Source organism: Dasypus novemcinctus, chromosome 6 (genome assembly GCF_030445035.2).
Source record: "Dasypus novemcinctus isolate mDasNov1 chromosome 6, mDasNov1.1.hap2, whole genome shotgun sequence".
NCBI classification, from domain to species: Eukaryota; Metazoa; Chordata; class Mammalia; order Cingulata; family Dasypodidae; genus Dasypus; species Dasypus novemcinctus.
Genome location: NC_080678.1, coordinates 88,343,070 through 88,362,748, shown reverse-complemented (window position 1 = coordinate 88,362,748; position 19,679 = coordinate 88,343,070). Strand labels below are relative to the sequence as shown.

General features: G+C 51.8%; 1 protein-coding gene across 3 annotated transcripts in view; it reads left to right on the top strand.

Annotated features, from left to right (window-relative positions):
- Positions 1-4,373: 4,373 nt before the first annotated feature.
- Positions 4,374-19,679, top strand: part of VSTM4 (V-set and transmembrane domain containing 4) — a 96,510-nt gene continuing 81,204 nt past the window's right edge. For 2 of the 3 annotated variants that reach the window (XM_058299135.1, XM_058299136.1), the window contains exons 1-2: positions 4,389-4,493; positions 13,042-13,440. In XM_058299135.1, coding sequence (XP_058155118.1) covers positions 4,439-4,493; positions 13,042-13,440 — 454 coding nt within the window. In that variant the 5' untranslated portion in view covers positions 4,389-4,438. Of the gene's footprint in view, positions 4,494-13,041; positions 13,441-19,679 lie in introns of all 3 variants that reach the window. The other variant, XM_058299133.1, reaches the window with a different exon arrangement.

Here is a 19,679-nt window from a genome sequence, read left to right as displayed (position 1 = left end):
GCATTCTCAGAAGTCTGTTTGTTTTTGTTTTTTTAATAATTGGATGGTATTCTTTGAATTCAGATCAAGCTCAGACCTGACAGAGTAAAATAATGAACAATTAAATCAGCAGAGGATTTAAAAAATGTTCCTAAGCTTATGAGTGAGAGGACAGCAGAGCAAAGGGAAAGATCTGGAAGCTTCCGCCAGCTTAATACAGAGCAATGGAAATACTGAGTGTCTCCTGGGCCATAGGCTGTGTCTCTGGCGGGGAACAGGGAGCCCCCTGTGTCCGTGTCACAGAGCAGAGGTCTTTCTTTGATAGTTTGGCTGATCATTTGGAAAGTTGAGAAGTACTGACAGGGCACACAGATGAAAATACTAGATGCCATATATTGCAGAACTGCAAGAAAAGCACTTTCCAGCCCAAACTTGCCAGCACAGCACCGGTTTGGGCAAAAAGAAAGCAAAGCAAAGGGTGGGCATTTAGGTTTACAGCTGGGTGGATTGTCTGCTCAGTTCTGCTAGGAGAGACCCACGTTTCGAATTGATGCAATAGTCAGAGCAGGAATCCCCACCCCACCATTGTGCCCCAATTTTCTCGGGGGTCCCCTTCTACCTCCTGCCACTGGGAAAGTGACCGCAAGTTCAAGTTGGGGGTGGGGTCATACGAGACACCAAACAATGCTGCTGCTTACTCAGCTCCCTGCTTGCGTGGAGTCAGGTCTGCATGCATTTTACACATTATCTTCATTTTATTTATTTATTTATTTTTAATTTTTTTTAATTTAACACTTTTTTTATTAAAGTTAATAGATCACAAAGAATGTTACATTAAAAAACATAAGAGGTTCCCATATAACCTACTCCCCACCCCTCACCCCCATCATTTTTGTAAATTGTATTTTTTTGAAGATATATACATATCTTCACTTGTGGTTGGCACAGGAGACCTGAATCTCTGGTCTGTCCATGTAATGCCGGGCCCTGAGCCTCAGCAGACTTGCAATTCCTACCATCTGGTTTATTGGACTTACCCAGGTCAGCCAACAGGGATGTGAAGAAGGTCAACCACCACACCAGGGAGCCAAGAGTGCCTACAACTGCAAGCAGGAGAATTGCATCCATCATCTAAGTGGAATCTAAGCACCCTCTCCATATAGAGGTGGAGTGGACATCACCATCCCAGGGTCCACAGGATGGAGGAATAGAGTATGGATTAGAGGTGACTTACTGATATTCTGCTATGGAACTATTGTGATTAGTAATGGATGAAATTGTAGCGTTGATGTGGACAAAGCGGCCACAGTAGCTCCTAACAGTAGGGAGAGGGAAGAAGAGATATGATGTGGGGGCATTTTCAGGACTTGGAGTTGTCCTGGGTGGTACTGCAGGGACAGATGCTGGACATTACATGCCCTGCCATGGCCCACTGGGTGGACTGGGGGAGAGTGTAAACTACAATGTAAACCATTATCCATGTGGTGCAGCAGTGCTCCAAAATGTATTCACCAAATGCAATGACTGTGCCACAATGATGAAAGAGGTTGTTGATGTGGGAGGAGTGGAGTGGGGAGGTGGGGGGTATATGGGAACCTCTTATGTTTTGTTTTGTTTTTTCTGTTTTTTTAAAATGTTACATTCAAAAAATATAAGAGGTCCCCATATATCCCCCACCTCCCTCACCCCACTCCTCCCACACCAACAACCTCCCCCATCATTGTGGCACACTCATTGCATTTGGTGAACATATTTTGGAGCACTGCTGTACCACGTGGATAATAGTTTACCCTCTCCCCCAGTACATTCAGTGATTATGGCAGGATATATAAGGTCCAGTATCTGTCCCTGCAATGCCATTTAGGACAACTCCAAGTCCCAAAAATGCCCCATATCACATCTCCTCTTCCCTTTCCCTGCCCTCAGCAACTACTGTGGCTACTTTCTCCACCTCAATGCTACAATTTCTTCTATTACTAGGCACAATAGTTTTATAGTAAACATCAGTAAGTCCACTCTAATCCATATTTTATTCCTCCATCCTGTGGACCCTGGGATGGTGATGTCCACTCCACCTCTACATCAAGAGGGGGCTTAGATTCCACATGGATGATGGATGCAGTTCTCCTGCTTGCAGTTGTAGGCACTCTTGGTTCCCTGGTGTGGTGGTTGACCATCTTCACCTCCCTGTATCTTCATTTTTAAAATGAGGCTGGGAGAGGCCCAGGTTGCCTGCCTATTGCCCAGTGAGGAGGCGGTGGCCTGACTCTAGAAGCAGCACTCCTTTTCCTGTGTCCCTTCCCGGCTCCCAAGCATGGCCCTGGGCTCCAGGTTCCCAGCCAGCTGGCCGTGCAGCTCATCCGCTGTTAGGCAGCCAAGTCCCCTGCAGACCCAGGGTCCACAGAACCTTAGCTAGCCTTCCCTTCGGCCTGAGTTTACTCACCTGCCAAGGAGTGCGCCTGGGACCTCCAGGGGTGTGGGCGCAAGGTTCAGCCGAACATGGTGCAAAAGAGGCTCCCAAGCTCTGGCCTGGAAGCGTCCACGGGGCGCTTGCGTTCCTGCGCCATGGGAGCCAATCTGACCAATCCTTGTGCTGCGCAGCAGGGCCCAGGACCACGGGCTTCTCAGGTCATTTCTCCAGGCCAGCTCTGTCCCCGAGGTGGGCCCGGCTCCCAGCGGCTGATCACTGTGCAGCACAGGGCCCCCAGGGCTCCCGGGCAGGGCTGGCGGGTGCTGGATCAGCCCTTCTCTCTCCAGTGGCAGGGCCGCCTCTCTCTCCAGGCCTTCCCACCCTCGTCACTCCCCGCACAGGACAGGAGAGCGGACCCTGTCCTCCTCCTCTGGGCACCCCCCCTCCCAGCCAGGGCTGCCGCTGCTCCCCTTTCCAGGAACCCCGCAAAGCTCCCCACTGGCAGACCTGCTCACAAGAAGCAGAACGGGCAGCTTCTTGCTCTAGAGACCTGGAGACCCGATCCGCCAGGCCAAGGCCCCGAGTCCGAGCCATGACCGGCAGACCGGGTGTCGGCGTAGAGCGGCCAGGGCTGAGCGGCTAGGAGCCCTGGGCCCGTCCCTCAGCCTTCCTGCCTCCCCTTCTCCTCGGTGATGATGATGATGATGGTGAGGGGAGCTGACGCTCAGGGGTGGGGCCAGGAATTGCTCTCAGTTCATCTTGAACACCCATATCAGTTTGCAGATGGGGGAAACTGAGGCACGTGGCAATTCGGGCGCTGAGCTGGGCCTCGCAGCCTCAGGGGAGCACCTGCCACACAGAGCCAGGATTCAGGGAGGTGGTGCAAAGGCTGGGCAGCCCCCGGGCCGCCGCTGCTGCTCCTTTCGCTTCCTGTAGACCCCGAGCCCGCCGGTGGGGACGGTCGTTCCTCAGGGACAGCAGAAGGGGCTCCTCACTCCCAGCGGGCTCTGGGCTCACCGAGGACCCCTGGGGCAGCCTCAGGGGACACCTGGCCATCCGGGGACCCTCGGGATTCCAGCCCAGCCCCTCCCCCCTTAAGGAGACTTGTGTCCACCTGCCAAGAGACCTAGAGTCACATCTGGTTGCCTGCTCTCTGTGCTGTATCCAGCAGGAGCCCTGGGCTCTCAGGGCCTGTTCTCTCCTCTGGGAAACGGGGTGGTGAAAAGGAGACTCCCACAGGTTGTTGGGTGCAGACGAGGGGGGGGACCCTCCTTCCCCTAGCAGATGAGGTGTCCACAAGACCTACCCCAGTTAGGTGGCAGGCCACCAAGGGGGCAGAGGAGGGGGGCGGGAGTAGGGGGTTGGCGGTGAGAGGGTAAGGGGAAGAAGGGAGGGGCAGGGGACCGAGGAGGGGGAAGGGGAGGCCGGAGGAGGAGGCTGGGGCAGGGAAGAGGCCAAGGATAGAGCCAGGGAGGAGGGGCGGGGTGGGGGGAGGCGGGAGGGGGACAAGGGATGGGGAGGAGGGCCGGTGGGGGGTAGGAGGGCGGGGAGGCGTGGCGATGAGGGGAAGGACTGACAGGTCCGGGTCGGGGGAAAAAGTTGGGGCGGATGCCTGGTGCCTGGAGGGGGGAGGAGAAGCCAGGAAAGGAAGGGCATGGAGGAGCGCTGGTGGGGGAAAGGAGGGGCGGGGGCCTGGTGGGGGGGAAGAGGAGCAGGTGGGGGAGGAAGGAGGAGGGGCCGCTGGGAGGGCGGGAAGGGGTCCGGGTGGGGAAAGGAGGGGCAGGGTGACCTTCCCGCCGTGGCGAGAAGGAGGGCCAGATGAAGAGGGTAGGAGAGGGGCGGGGGGGGGGGGGAGGAGGAGAGGGGAGGAGCGGCCGCTGGGGGAGGGAAGGGCGGGGGGCGGGCCGGGGTGGGGGGAGACGAGTGGGCTGGGGTGGCGGGGGGCGGGGGGCGGGGGGAGGAGGGGCAGGGGCCGGCCGGGGCGGGGCGGGCCGGGGAGTCGGCGGCCGGCCGCTGCCTTGTCACAGGCGCCGGGCTGTGGCCGGGGAGATGCGGCTCCTGGCCCTGGCGGCGGCGGCGCTGCTGGCGCGGGCTCCGGCCCCGGGTAAGCGGGGCGGGGCGGGCGAGGGGCCTGCGGGGGCCCGCGGGGCGGGGGCGCCGGGAGCCCGGGGGGCGGGTGGGGGGGAGGGCCGCCGCGCGCAGCCAGCCCCAGGGCCCCGGGGGCGGCGGCCCGCAGCCTGGCCCTGCCCGGGGAGTCGCCGCGGCCCTTCGGGCAGCAGCGGGGCCGCCCGGAGCGCTCGCCCCGGGGGAGGGGGCCTGGCCCGACGCGGGCCCGGGGGCGCGCTGTCCCCGCCGCCGCCGCTTTCCCGGGCCTCGCCCGCAGGTCGGCGGACCGCAGACTCCCCTCCCCTCCCGCCCCGGGCCCGGCGCTCCCGCAGACTCTCTTCCCAGCCCCTTCCCTGCCCAGCGCGAGGCCTCGCAGGGCAAGATTTAAGCAGGAGGGGGCACCCCGTGGCTGCCCCACCGCCGCCGTAGGACAGACAGCTGCCGGCGGCCCGTCGGGGCATCTGCTTCCTTGAGCGCTTTTTGGAGAGTTCTTTGGAAGACAGTCAGAGTGGCTGGCTCTGCCCGACCTGGAGGAGGGGGCGCCGTGGCCTGCTCTGGGGAGTTTTAGGGGACCCCAGTCTGGGGAAATAAGGCATCCGTGGTGGAAAGAACAGGGTCCTTGGGGGGCCAGCAGTTGCTGTAGGGGCCACCTGCTCTGCCCACCCGGCTTTCAGCTGGGTGCCATGCTCTCTGCCAATTGTTGAAGCATGTTCCCTCTGTGTTCAGGGCCCTGGGCTCTCAGGGCCACGCTGGCTAGAATAGTAGTAATGAAAACTACCCTCGACAGCTCACTTTAACTGGGTGCCTGTTGGTTGTCAAGTGCAGGGCTCTGTATTATCCCATTTAAGCACCACACTCTAACAAGAGCAAATATTTATCTAGCCGAGTGCTGGGCAAATATTAAGTCAGTTAAGCTTGACATTAACTTCCCAGGGGGGTGTTACTGTTAATCCCATTTTATGGCTGAGGACACAGAGGCCCAGAGCACTGAACTGACTCGCCTCAAGGCACACAGTGCATCTTGGTGGAGCCTGGGAGGCTGACCTAGACTGCTCAGAACTCGAGGCTGTGTTGCTGTGGTCCCATAAATAAGGAAAGATGCTCAGAGACTTTAATAAGTTTCCCAGGGTAACCCAGCTCCCAAAGGGTGGGGCTGGGATTTGAACCAGGAGGAGAAGCGGCCCCGGAAAATAGCGCGAAGAAATAGGGCGAAGAAATTCACCCGTTGTCCCCTGGCTAAAAGTGCGGCAGCGCTTCCAGGGAATGGAAACTGGAAATCAGCGCTGTGGGCGAGGCTTCCCTTCCCGAATGCCTCTCTTCGCTGCCTCCAGTGGTGGGAAGTTGGACGGGGGTCCTCGGCCCAGGCCAGCCCTCTGGACGCTGCTGCTGGAGGTAGCGCGGGGCCTGGGGGCGCGGCGCGCAGCTGTCTGCAGATGGAGCAGGCGGCTTGCTGAGGGGCCAGGCTGGCCCGTGAGGGGATAGCCTGAGCTGGCTAGCTCTTCCCTCCAGAAACCTTCAGTCTGGCCTCGTGGACCCCCAGCTTCCGTGATGGCCTCCCTGATTGGGGGTCCTGTCAGGGAGGGCCACCCCCAGGTGTGTGGCTTTAGGGGGGAGGATATCCTCATGTTCCTCGGGAGCTCGGAAGCTTGGATTTGCAGTCTCTGAGCGTCCAGCTGGTGGCCAGGGCCAGCCTCGGAATACCAGGAAGAGCCCTGCGGCCCAGCCCTCTCCGTGGGGCCCCCTCCTCCAGCTCTTTGCACGGGAATCCTCACGGTGGGCGGGCCCCAGGGAGGTCCTGCTAGACCCACCTGGGGACCCTTCCTTCATTTTGGGGGTTAGGCAGCTGAACTCTCAAGGTCACTGAGAGGCAGGGCCGGCCAACAGGAGAGCCAGTACAGAGTGACAGTGTGGGGCCCCTGTCCCAGGGTTATTACAGTTTCACCGCGGTGACAGCAGAGGTGAAGCCACCGCAGGCCCATGCCCTTGAGGCCACTGGCGGGGTACAGCTGTGCTCTCCGTGCGCCCACCCCTCCGGAGAGCTCTCTGGGTGTGCAAAGCGAGAGCACGCCTCAAAGATGCCCTCTCACCAGAGCCGTCCACTCCCCGGGCCAGGTGTCACCTCCCGTTATTCAGATGAGAAAGCAGAGGCTCCGAGGGGCTCAGATCTCCCAGAACCAGGTTTCCAGCCCAGGCCTGTCCAGCGCCAAGCCCTGGCTCCCCCCGAGTTTTACGTGCATGTCTCATCTTCTCTCCCAGCTGCTTACTGAGGTTCCCGGCACCAGTGTGGGGCACCCCGGGCAGCGGCGGAAGGGAGCAGGGTGTGTAAGGAAGGGGATTCACCGCTGTGTCGTGTGTCTTTTCTGCCTGTCCCTGTCGCATTCCTCCTGCCTGGAGCGGACAGTCTCTCCTGAATCCCATGTACAGTGGCCGACTCCTCTGGGCCACGGGACAGCCCCCTACCAGGCACTGAGCTTTCCCTTTCCAGCTCCCACTGGGCTCCTCCTGCCTCAGGGCCTTTGCACAGACCCGACCTGTGCCGGGAAGATCTCCCCACACTACTGTCCTGCATTGCAACTCGGCGCCCATCTCGTGATCACATCCCTGGGGCTCCTCCCAGACCCCGCAGTCTGGATCGGTCACCAGCCAGCTGTGTCTTGACCCTGCATCTTTTCTCTGGAGCGCGTGGTGCCATTTGCAGGCACACTTCCATCTGCGCTGCCTCAGCCCCTGGACTCTCGGCCCCCGCAGGTCAGGGCTGCCGCCTTCTTCTCACAGTGTCTGGCACATGGTGTGGCTCAAAATACATGTCGAATGGTGAAATGAACAAAGCCGGGCACTGCCTAGAGGACACGGGACCTCTGAGTATGGAGATCCCGGTGGGGGGGGGGGGGGCGCATCCCACCTCAGTTCCCTGGGATGCAGAGCTGGCGGACAAGAAGTTAAATTCTTCAGGCTGGGTGACTTCAGCTGTCCCCTGTCCTAGGCCAGGAAAGGGGAGAGCCGGGCCCTGCCGGCTGCCCTGAATTTAACTGGCTTTGCTTCCTTTTGCTGGGGCGGGGGGACCCAGGACCCACGTCTGGGCATCCTGCCTTGTAGCTGAGTCGGCTGTGCTTGCTCAGCTGCCCCTCTGCCCTGCGGGGCGTGAATGCTCTGTCGTTCACGCCCAGCTCCGAAAGGGAAAGGCCTGGCCCCGCCCCGAACACCACCTGCTTGTCAGCTTGGCTCCAGAAGTTCCCGTCGACTTGACTCCACTGATGTTTTCTTTTTCTGCTGAGCCGTGTGGGGCCTGGTGGCTGCAGTGGGACAGAAGCTGTGTGACACTCTCACCTTTGCACATGCTGGGAACTGCCCCCTGTTCACATTTCCTCACCTTCCTCCCACAGTATGCAGGGCTACGTGCACATGAGGCACGTTTGGGGGTGTCAGGGGGCCACACCCCAGTGGCAAGGGGGAGAGCGTTAACCTGCAGCATCTGCATTGCGGAGGAAGCTCGCCAGAGGCATGGGTCTCCTTGCACCCTGAAGAACCCTTCTTCTCCAGCAAAGCTTCAAGGCGTGTGGCCCCGTGAGCATCACAGCTTCAGGACTCACTTCCCATTCCCTGCTGTTGACTGTGGGTGCTGACAGCTGGCCTGGTGGCAGGAGTGTAGCCGGAATGAGCCTCAGTGGAAGAAAGATGTTTGAGCCATTTGTAGGAGAATAAGGGGCTCTACGAAGGCAGAGAGGTACCCCTGTAGTGCAAAGGCAAGCTTACCTTTGAAAGCTAGCTCGGTCCATTCCCTTCCAGCACAGCTGGCCTGGGATGCAGGAGTGGAAGGGTTACCATTTGCCTTCAGGATGGAATCTGACCTCCCATGGGGACTGGAGCACTTGGCACCGCTCCTGGTTTCTGTCACTATAAATAATTGCTCCATCATGTGGCTTTGCTAGGAGGAGATTGGGGCGTGGGGTTCAGGCTGCTCTCCCATCCCACCCATATTGTTTCAATTTCCTGCCTTCCCAACACTTCTTGACTCCAGTGGGGAGCTCTGGGAGCGGAGTGTGGGTGGACTTTAATTCTGGGAAGCAGCTGTTCCATTTCTGCTGCTCTCCGCTTGCTGAACCCCTGGAGAACTGGGGCATTCATTCAGCCTGTGGTTCCCAGGCTTTGTTGTTGCTCACCAGGTCGCAACCGCCATGGGGGCTGGCGTGGTCATCAGACCGGACCTTAGCAATCAGGAGTGAGTCCTCTCAGACTCAAGTCCTGGCAAGTTATGTTAATGTGGCACGTGGCGAGATGCCCACTAAGCGAATGAGGTGCAAGGGTGATGGTGCAGAGCCTCTCCTCTTTGGTCTGCAGTAAGATTGTTACTGGAGAGCCAGCTCTTTCCTTGGCTACCAGATGATCTGTAAGGACACTCTGAATACCTCTCTGGGCTTGCTTTGCTCCTTGCGACATATAATGCCTTATTCCTGCCTACAGGGAGCTAAAAGTCTAGTTGAATGTCAATTTATTTCTTCTGAATTTATATCCACCTTTTTTTAAGGCATCCCAAGGTTATCATGGTGTGGTTGGCTGAATAATGGTCCATAAAGATTTCCACATTCTGATCTTTGCAACCCATGCTACATTATATGGGAAAATGGCCTTTGCAGATATGATTAAATTAAGGGTCTTCAGATGGGAAGATTAACCTGGATTATCTGAGTGGACTAGCACCTGACTTCTAAGAGATAAGAAATAAAATTGATGCACAAATTGTGTCTCTTGAGATGCTCCTTAAATTAAGAGTGGGAACTATGCAAGGGGAAGGTCTTGTTTTACTGCTGTTGACCTCATTGCCTGGACCATACAGTGGGGAATAGTTTTTTATGACAGCACATCCCTTCCTCCAGGACCTGGGCTTGTCCATTCTCAGCCTCCTTGTCAAATGCTCAAAGCCTTCTTGAACTTTTTTTTCATTTTCTCCCTTTGTTCACCTGAAGCACTGACCAGGGTTCAAGGCCTTCGGTGACTTTTAGTATAAGGGTTCGAGACCCTTCATGTGATGAGGCGGTGACCCTGAGCATGTGGGGGCTGAAAGCTTGTGGTTTGGGATGACCCCCAGGGACATCTGTTTATACAATAGAGTGGCAATGAATGGTGCTTTCTGAGTTGTTGACTTGGTGGTACTGGGTGGGCATGTGGGGTGGTAAAGAGAGTTCTGATTGGACAGAAAGAGGTTTTGGGGCATCTTTTGCATAGGGTTCTTTTTGGCCTCTTGCCTTTCATTCCCATGAGTGGATGGCTCCACCCACAAGCTCCAGTGTGCTCCAGTGAGCTCCAGTGAACTACAGTAAACTGCAGTGAACTACAGTGAACCTCGTTGAACTCTGCTGAGCTCCAGCGAGCTCTGTCTGTACATATTTTTGTGATAGTTGAGTTGTGGTTACCATGGGAATTAAATTTAACACCCCAAAACTATGACAATTTTGTTTGGTTTGATAACAACTTCAATGTTATAAACAAACTATGTTCTTATATTCCTGTATTGCCCCACTTTGATGTAGTTCTTGTCACAAATTACATACTTAATATGAGTCCAGAACCGTTGATTTATCACTATTTTTCAGGCATTTGCATTTTAGATTCTATTGGAAGTAAAAAGTGGAGTTAAAAACAAAAATTCAATGGTACAGGTATTATATTTACCCATGTCATTATCTTTGCTAGAGATCTTTATTTCTTCAGCAGCATCACTCTGTTGTGTAGCCTTTCTTATCAACCTAACGAGCTCCTGTTAGCATTTCTCATAAGGTTGGTCTATTGGTGACAAAGTTCCTTAGCTTTTGTTTACCTGGGAATGTCTTAATCTCTTCCACATCTGTGAAAGACAGTTTTACTGGATATGGAATTCCTGGTTGTCAGTTGTTTCCTTTTGGAGCTTTAAATATGTCACACCCCTGGATTCTTGCCTCCATGGTTTCTGATGAGAAATTGGCACTTAATCTTATTGAGTCTCCCTTGTACATGACACATTGCCTCTCTCTTGTGGCTTTTGAGATCCTCCTTTTATCTTTGGTACTTGACAGTTTGATTATTATGTGTCTTGGTGTGATGCTTTTTTGGCTTTGGCTCTATTTTGTTTGGAATTTGTTGAGCTTCATGGATATTCAAATTCATGCCTTTTATTAAATTTGACAAGTTTTTTGCCACTAGTTCTTTGAGTATTCTTTCTGCCCCTTTCTCTCTTTCTTCTCCTTCTGGGGTTTCCACAGTGCATATATTGATATGCTAGATGGTGTTCCAGAAGTGCTCTCCACTTTATCTTATTTTTCTTTCTGATTGATAGCCTGGATGATTTCAATTGTCCTCAGATTCACTGATTTTTTTCTTTTGCAGCTTTAATTTGCTGTTAAATCCCTCTAGGGAATTTCTTATTTCTGTTCCTGTGGTCTTCAGCTTGGTTTGGTTCCTTTTCAAGATCTCTGTCTCATTGTTGATAATCACTTTGTGTGTTCATCTCTCATTTCCTTTAGTTTTTTGTCCATGTTTTTCTTTAGCTCTTTGGGCGTATTTGGGACCATTTGTTAAGTCTTTCTCTGATATGTCCTTTCTCTAGTATGTCTGGTCTGGTCCTTCTCATTATTGGTTTCTAATGCTTTAATTTTCTCCTTTGCCTGGACTATCATTTCCTGTTTCTTTGTATGTTTTGTAATCTTTCGTTGAGACCTTGGTATTCTAATATGTTATTTCTGCAATTTAAACAGTGAGGTGTCTATCGCTTAAGCATGTGCACAACTAGTGATATGACAGATATTTCCTTGAACTCCAGGAGCTAAATGAGAGAGAAAAGGATGGGAGGAAGGGAGGAAGGGAGGAAGGAAGGAAGGAAAACACACCTTTTCCAGTCTTTGGGGGTATTCTCCTTCAGAGCATATCCATAAAAAGAATTTAGACAATAGCTTGAACAAAAACATAGGGACTCCCAGGTCTTTTCTGCACATGCATCTTGTTCTGTGCATGCATGTGTGGCCCTAGGAGTTCCCCTGTTTACATGGATCTGAATGTCCCTTTTCCCCAGGAAACTACTTTCTCATAGTCACTGTACTGTATATATTACAGCCAGCAATCCTTTGCCCCAGGCAGCTGCAATTTGCCTGTTCTCCCACAGCATTTTTTAGGAGAGCTCTGTGAACCACCTCTATGCTAAGGACAAGTTCTGGGGAGGAAATCCATGCGTGTCCTGGTCCAGTCCCTGAGGTCACCACCAGGCAGATGGCACAGACATACATGTACCCGGTATGTGCCCAAGGGTTACTCTGCTCCTTCCAGAACTGGTTCCAGGGACCTGCACTGGACGTGTGGGCTGGCTCTGTGTTCAGCCAGTGTGGGCATGTGGATGGGCCAGAATTGGTGCCATGAGGAGGTGTTTCTACAATTTTAGTGTTGCCTTTTTCTTGAGTAGGTGCTTTCTCTGTTACCACAACCCTTAAACTGTTTTCTGGAGCTTTGAGAATGATGTTTCTCCAGTTCTTGCTGGTTGTTCAAAGTTTCTGTGGGGAGCTGAGCTCTGGAACATTTCGTGCTCTCATTTTGATGGGGTTGGGCCTTGTTCTTGTGTCTCCAGTGTTCTCCAGTGAGTCCCAGTGAGCTCCAGTTTGCTATAGTGGGTCCCAGGGAGCTCCAGTGAGCTCTGGGACAGCACGGCCATCTTGTACCACCCCAAGGCACCCCATCTATATTGTCCCCCATGAGAATGTAACCGCTCTCTGCCTCTCTGGGACTCTGCTGGTCTATGTTGGCAGTGGGGTAACTCTTTCGAAGGCCAGCTTGGTGGAAACAGAACAACAGATGGGAGTGGGCAGCCTGTGGGGTGGTTCTGAGTAAGAAACCAAGTGACAGGAAGTAGTGGAATGGGCCTGGACTCCTTAAGCAGCTTTTAGGGTTTTGAGAGATTCTTTCATTCCTTCTTATTCTTTACTCCTACACCAACTCTGAGACCATGAACTTGAGTCCAAGGTGTCTTTTATCTAGGAACTGAGAATCCCTTTCTGTCTTAGCTCCGTGGAGCTAGTTCAACACCCCACCTGGCCATTACCGATGATGATATACCTTGGTCACAGTTGAAATGGCCGAGACAAGGAAAGGAGCCGAGGAAAAGGCAGGCCTGGAGCATGGGAAGGCCCTGGGTGGACGGGCTCATGGACAGGTGCTGGACAGCAGGCAGGTGACAAGACTGGCAGCAGCAGGAGAGGCAGGGGGAGGGGATGTGGCCTGGAAGTTTTCAAGAGGTTCCCAGAGTCCACAGTTTTAGGTGAAATCTGAATTGTAGATGTCAGCAACGAATTATTTAAAAATTAAAAAAAAACAAAAACGCCTGGGTCCAGTCGGTCAGTGTTTGTTTTGGCCTCTTCTCCTAGAGGAGGAAATGGGGGCCCCCAAAGGTTCAGCGCCCCCAAAGAATCCCTCCTTCTGGCTGACGCCGAGGCAGAGCGTGATTGTCTAGGAAAGCGGAGGCAGCCCCTCTTTGCATCCCTACGATGAAAGACAGTGGGCTCCGTCATCATCTTCCCTTTTCTCCGCAGAGGTCTATGGGGCCCTCAACGTCACCGTGTCCCCGGGGCCCGTGGTGGACTTCCTGGAGGGGGACAACGCCACCCTTCTCTGCCACGTCTCCCAGAGAAGGCGCAAGGACAGCCTGCTGGCCGTGCGCTGGTTTTTTGCCCTCTCCGGCTCCCAGGAGCGGCTGATGGTGAAGATGACCAAGCTCAGGATGGTGCAGTACTACGGCAACTACAGCCGCAGCCTCCACCGGCGGAGGCTGCACCTGCTCGAGGAGCGGCGGGGGGCGCTCTATCGGCTCTCCGTCTTGGCCCTGCGGCCCGCGGACCAAGGGCATTACATCTGCAGAGTCCAGGAGGTCAGCAAGCACAGGAACAAGTGGACGGCGTGGGCCAACGGCTCGTCGGCCACGGAGGTGAGAGGTAAGGCCAGCCGGGCGCCCGTCTCTCTGGGGCCAGAGCGGTGGTCCTCCTGCCAGGCTGCCGTGCAGGGGCCACCGGGCGGTCAGCGTCTATGAGCCACACCGTGTGAGTCCAGTGGGCATGCAGGGCAGGTCTTCATCTGGACACGGGGACCTATGTGTGCTGCAGAGATGGAAGCCAGGACAGACTGGAAGTGTCCACCCCCCCGTGCCACCTGACCCAGCCTTCTGGGCAAGCCCTCTTCATGCGTGGGGTGTAGGAATGCCTGTGTGCCTCGCCTCCACGCAGGCCTGGCAGCCTCCATCCCTGTGGCACCCATGGGGGAGGCACCAGGGAGGAGAGCCTGGGGTGAGCCCCAGATTTGGGAGCAGGGCAGGCGGGTGGGTCTGATCTTTCCTGGAGTGACTGGTCTGAGGCTTAGGCCAGAGCATGCCGAGAAACACACCTAGAAGTGGGCAGGAGACCCCAGGTAGCCCTGCCTTCCTGGGGGTAGATGGGAGATGTGGGTGCATTTCCAGAACGTCTTGGCTACCAAATGCCATACTGAGGGTTATAATTTATTTTTCATTACAAATGTCCTATTCAAGAATATATATGTGTCCCGTTTTAACATGACTTTCCATTACGCCCTAAAATTGTATCTTTGGTTTCTTTCAACTTGAGCTTGATCAGGTTTGAGCACAGTTGAACTTGAATTGTGATCAGGAGAATCATAAAGTAATGAAACCGATAGTCTACAGAATGAGAAATAATCTAATTCTTTTACTCATGCAATACAATATTATATTGCAAGCCAGTTGTTCAATTGAGTAGTTTTCTAGGCCTTAGTGATGTTGTTTGGATGAGCTTTCTTGAAGAGATAAAATCCAGGCATGAAAAGATACTTTTGAGGTCATCTAAGAATAGGGGAAGTTTTAAAGTGGTCTTTAAAGTAGTCAAGCTTCGCTTGTTTTTGGAGTTTGCTGGTTTTCCTGTCCTTAAGCACAGAATGACATATTACCTAAAATGTCGTAAAGCAAATTAATTTATGAAAACAAATGACTATTAGTATAAATATGTGTTTTGACCTAGAAAGCAAAATCCATCAGCTGTCAAGGGCTGTGGAGGGCACGCACTCTGGGATCCCCTGGTGGTTTGAAACAGAAGATCTTGTGTGTGCTCTTTCTGCTTTCATATCGCCGCATGCGCTAGACCATCCCCCTCGGTTGCTCTCTGCCGCCTCGAAGGCATACAAAGGTCCCTGCCTCCACGGAGGGGAGCGCCTTGCTCGTAGCTCAGTGTGAACCTCCGCTCGGCAGCGGCAGCGAGGCTGGCTCCTCCTGGAACGTGTACTTGGGCACTGGCTCCGAAGCCTGAGGTCCCTGGAAGGAACAGTCCTGTCTCCTCTTCCTCCTGGCCCCTCACTTTCTCTTCTCCTTCCCCCTCCCTCTCCTGTTCCTCCCATTTCTTTCTTCCTCCCTCCCTTGTGCCCGGCTGGCTTCCGCTTGCTCGCCCAGTCCTCTGCTCGCCCTGTGGGGTTCGGGCCGCCCTCGCTCTGCCTGCGTCTGCGCCTCCCTCTCCCCCACTCTTCCTTGGCCTCTCCTGGCCCTGGTTCTCGGGCGGGAAGATCCACGGCCTCGGGCAGCAGCGAGCGTCCCTTCTGGTGCCCCACTTTGGTGCCGGGCGCTGCTGCCAAGGAGTTACGGGATGGTAACCCCACATAAACGGCCCCCACCCGGATGGTTTGTTTGGGTTGGAGCGTGTCTGCCCCGGGCTGGGGCCAGTGTGCAGAGGCCTTGGCACTGTGTCCTCCCTGGGCAGGGCTGTGGGCCTGCCTGGGCTCCTGGAATCCGTCCTTATCCGGGGCCCTTGGCCTGGCTCATCCCCAGAGGCCTCGTGCCTATCCCGGCCTCTGGTTGTGTTTTCCAAAACATCCACCTCAGGGTCACAGTTATACGGAGAACATAAACAACAGCTAAGGGAAGTTCTGTGGGCATAGGCATTTGGGTTCACGAGTATTAATAGGAGTTCTCCAAAGTGGTTTGGAGAATGTTTTTGCACTAGGTCCCAGAGTTCCTCTTTTCTGACATTCTCACTCTGCTCCCTCCTTCCTTCAGGTCTCTCAAGCCATCCGTGGGAGCGGGGAGCTTTCCTTGGAAATTCCCTTTTAACACTACGCCCACCCCCTGCCCTTGAAAATAGATTCAGTTGTGTTCTCCTCCCTGAAATATGACGAAAAGTTGCTTGTCTTGCCTTGTCAATCCCAGAAAGAAGGGGGTGGTACATGGTCTCCTCTAGTTTGGGAGCTGCAAGCCCTTCATCCAGCAAACGAAGGCTGGCAGGTGTAACGAGAGTCACTGTAGTGCCACCTGAGTGCAGCCTCTCCTTACCCTTGTCCTGATTTCCATGGGTTGGTTTCTTCTGTTGCAAATATGGTAAGAGTTTAATTAGAGAAAAAATGGAAAAAACCTGAAAGAGTTTAAAGAAGAAGATAAAACATCACTAACACTTTTTCCTCCATCCAGGCAAAACTAACATTTCACTGTAAATCCTTCTAGTTGTCTTTATGCAAATGAAAATTTAAAACCTGCTTTCAGCTGTACCATACACCCTGTTTTGTGATTAGCCTTTTCTCCTATAACTGAATATCATGCACATTTTCCCGTGTTGTGAAATATGCTTCCACGCCATAACTTTTAATGGTGGACTGGTATTCCATCTTGTAGATGTTCCATAATTTAGCTCCCCAGTTATTGCTTTTGGACATTTCAGCTGTTCCTAATCCTTGTCTATGAATCACCATTAATGTCCTTGTCCTCAGAGGAAAGTACCAGAAGTAAGATTGCTGGGTCCAAGGTATGCCCCTTTTAAGGATGGTCCATGTTGCTAATCGGCCTCAATGGTTAATGAACTTACGTTTCCACCAGCACTGCAGAGTCTTTTGCGTGGACCAGACTACCTAATGTGTATTTTTTTTTTAAAGATTTATTTTTTATTTATATCTCTCCCCTCCCCCTCACAACCTCCCCCCCCCATACCTCCTTCCCCATTGTCTGCTCTCTGTGTCTATTTGCAGCGTGTTCTTCTTTGTCCGCTTCTGTTGTCAGTGACACAGGGAACCTGTTTCTTTTTGTTGCATCATCTTGCTTTGTCAGCTCTCCGTGTGTGCGGTGCCTTTCTTGGGCAGGCTGCACTTTCTTTCTCGCTGGGTGGCTCTCCTTACGGGGCACACTCCTTGCACGTGAGGCTCCCCTGCGCGGGGGACACCCCTGCGTGGCACGGCACTCCTTGTGCGCGTCAGCACTGCCCGTGGGCCAGCTGCACACGGGTTAAGGAGGCCTGGGGTTTGAACCACGGACCTCCCATGTGGTAGACGGACGCCCTAACCACTGGGCCAAGTCCACTTCCCCTACTGTGTATTTTTTGAGAAGGATGATGGTGGTGGTGTAAGTGATGATATGGCAGTGGATGCCTGGACCACAGTGGACCCTCAGGAAATACCTGTTGAATGAATGATGTGATTTTTGTGAGCCAGCATTAGCATCTCTTGCTGTGGAGGACTTGGCTGGAGGCATCTCTTTGAGGAGGATGTGGCTCTTTCTGGGAACCCTCACCCCCCTTCCCTGTGGTCCATCCCAACTGTACACCGTATTCAAGATCCCAGGTCCGCCGTCCTCCTCTCCCAGGGCTTTGACCGTGCCGACCCAGGGAGCTAACCCACCTGCAGATCCGAGTGAAGCGCTGTCCACAGCACTTTGTATTACCCCTCCACTCTTTTGGTAAGCTTCCAAGGCACAGAGTTGATGTCAAAAAAATGCTAGACGAAGAAGGGTCCAACGAGGTAAAAGCTGAATTGTGAAAGTCTGTCCCCTTCCCCACCTCACTCCCACCCCCAGAGGTAGTCGTTTTTAAGACTTCGGTTTATATATTTGGAGTCCCTCTCCTATATATTGATATTTATGCACAGCCACGCACCCACACACTTATTTTTTATTTTCAGGCAATGTTTTTTTTTTTATTAAAGAAGTTGTGAGCTTACAAAACAGTCATGCCTAATGTGCAGAATTCCTGTACATCTCCCCTCCACTAACACCTTATCTTGTTGTGGAACATTTGTTACAGATTATGAAAGAACATGATCAGACCATTACCACTGACTATGGTCCCTAGTGTACACTGGGTGTATGCTTTCGCTACACCCCCTGTTATTAACACTATGTATCAATACTGCACATCTGTTAGGGTTCAGGAGAGAACACTCTCATATTTGTACTGTTAACCACAGTCCATCTCCCACCGCATGGTTCGCTGTTATATGGTCCATGCCTTGTACATTTTATCCGAGGTGTACCCTCAGTGGCTGTCAGTTTCATCACGAAGTTCTGCAGTCATCACCCCAGTAAACCTTTAAATGCTTTCCTTAGTCCAAAAGGAGAAATCCCATACCCCCTATTATTGACCCTTAGCGTTGAGATAGTACTTTCTTTGACATTCATGCAAGAATTTTACAATATTGCTGTTAACTATAGTCCATAAGTTACATTAATTGTGTTTTTCCCATGTATCACTATATTCTTACTACTTTGTAATAGTGACGTACATTTGTTCTAGTTTGTAGAAGAATATTCTTGTATTTGTACCATTAATCACAGTCTTCATCCACCTCTGGGTTCACTATATTATTCAGTCCCTAGATTATTCTCTAGTTTTCTTTCCATTGACATTTACTTCCCTAGACTACCCCCCTTTTGGCCACAATCCCATTTATAAACCAGCTGTGTTATTGCACACACACGTTTTTGAACAGTAGTTTGCTTCTTACTTTATAGGCATTGTCAATGATAGTATGTGCATTGCTCTGTAACTAACATTATGTGGCTCGATGATACTAGTCATTCCCCCAGAACCGGATGTTTAGAAAACTTCCAGTTTTTTACTAATATAGTGACATACAGCTGCAGCGACATTCTTGTCCACATTTCCAAGTACTTTGATGGTTAGATTCCTGGAAAGGGAACTGCTGGCTGTGCATATTTATGCAATTACTGGCGAAGGCTGTGCATCTTAAAATTTTAATAGGCAATGCCAAAATGCTCTGCAAAAAGACTTTACAAAAATTTTATACTCCAGTCATCACTGTGTGTGTCTGTTTCTCTGCGACCTTATTCGCATTTGACATTAATTTTTTTTCCTTTTTTATCACATGGGAAAATAATATTGCATTGTTGTTTTAATTTGTATTCAATTATTAGTGTGATTGAGCACCTTTTCATGTCTATTGCTGGTTAAAAATTTCTTCTGTGACTTGTCCATATCTTATCCTTCTTTTTCTACTAGGTTGCCATCTTTTTCCTAATTATTTTCCTAATTATTAGTTCTTTAGCTGTTACATATCACACACAATTTTCTTCTTGTTCCTAACTTGTCTTTATGCTTGGTTTATATTTTCTCTTATCGTATAGATATTTCACATTTTCAAGAAATTTAAATTATTTCCATAGTGAAATTTACCTCTTTTTCCTTTATGGTATTCATTTTGTCAAGTAGTCTTTTTTTATTGAGATGTATTAGAGATTCAATAAAATGCACACAGTACTTTGTTTTATATCTAATTTTAGAAGGTATATCTAATCCAAAGCTTATAAAAATACTTTCCATATTTTCCTCTAATACTTTTAAAGGATCAAGAAAAAACTTAACTCTTTTATCTCTTTAGAATCTTTTTCTTATAAGGTGTGCAATAGCTAATTTAATGGTCCCCTCCCCCCAAATAGTGATCCTTTTCTCCTTACATTATCTATCAAACAAATAAACTGCAACTGTCTTGAAATGCCTTGTTTTTCATGAGTTATGTACCCATGATATGAGCTATGGGTGGGAGGCTGTTTGTCCCTTCATAGATCACCTAAGCTGTCTGTCCTGACTTGTGGGTATGTGATGGTGAGAGGCTGCAGCCCTGCCCTTGGTAACCATGGCAACAACTCTAGTCCCTGGAAACAGTTTATCAGTGCAAACTCTATAAACTTTAAATATTCAGGGAAACTGTAAACCAAATGTGCTAAGAGCTAATCTAGAATATATGAAGTCCATGCTAAAAGCCTTCCTAGGATGTGGAAGATATATATGCTAATTCAAACCTATTGAGCACTGAAACAAAGAATGATTTAGCCCTTCCTCTGTATAAAAAGAACTCAAACTTCTTGTTCAGGGCTCGGGTTTGAAACAGAAAGCTCTGGAGTCCGGCCGGCCCTCAATAAATA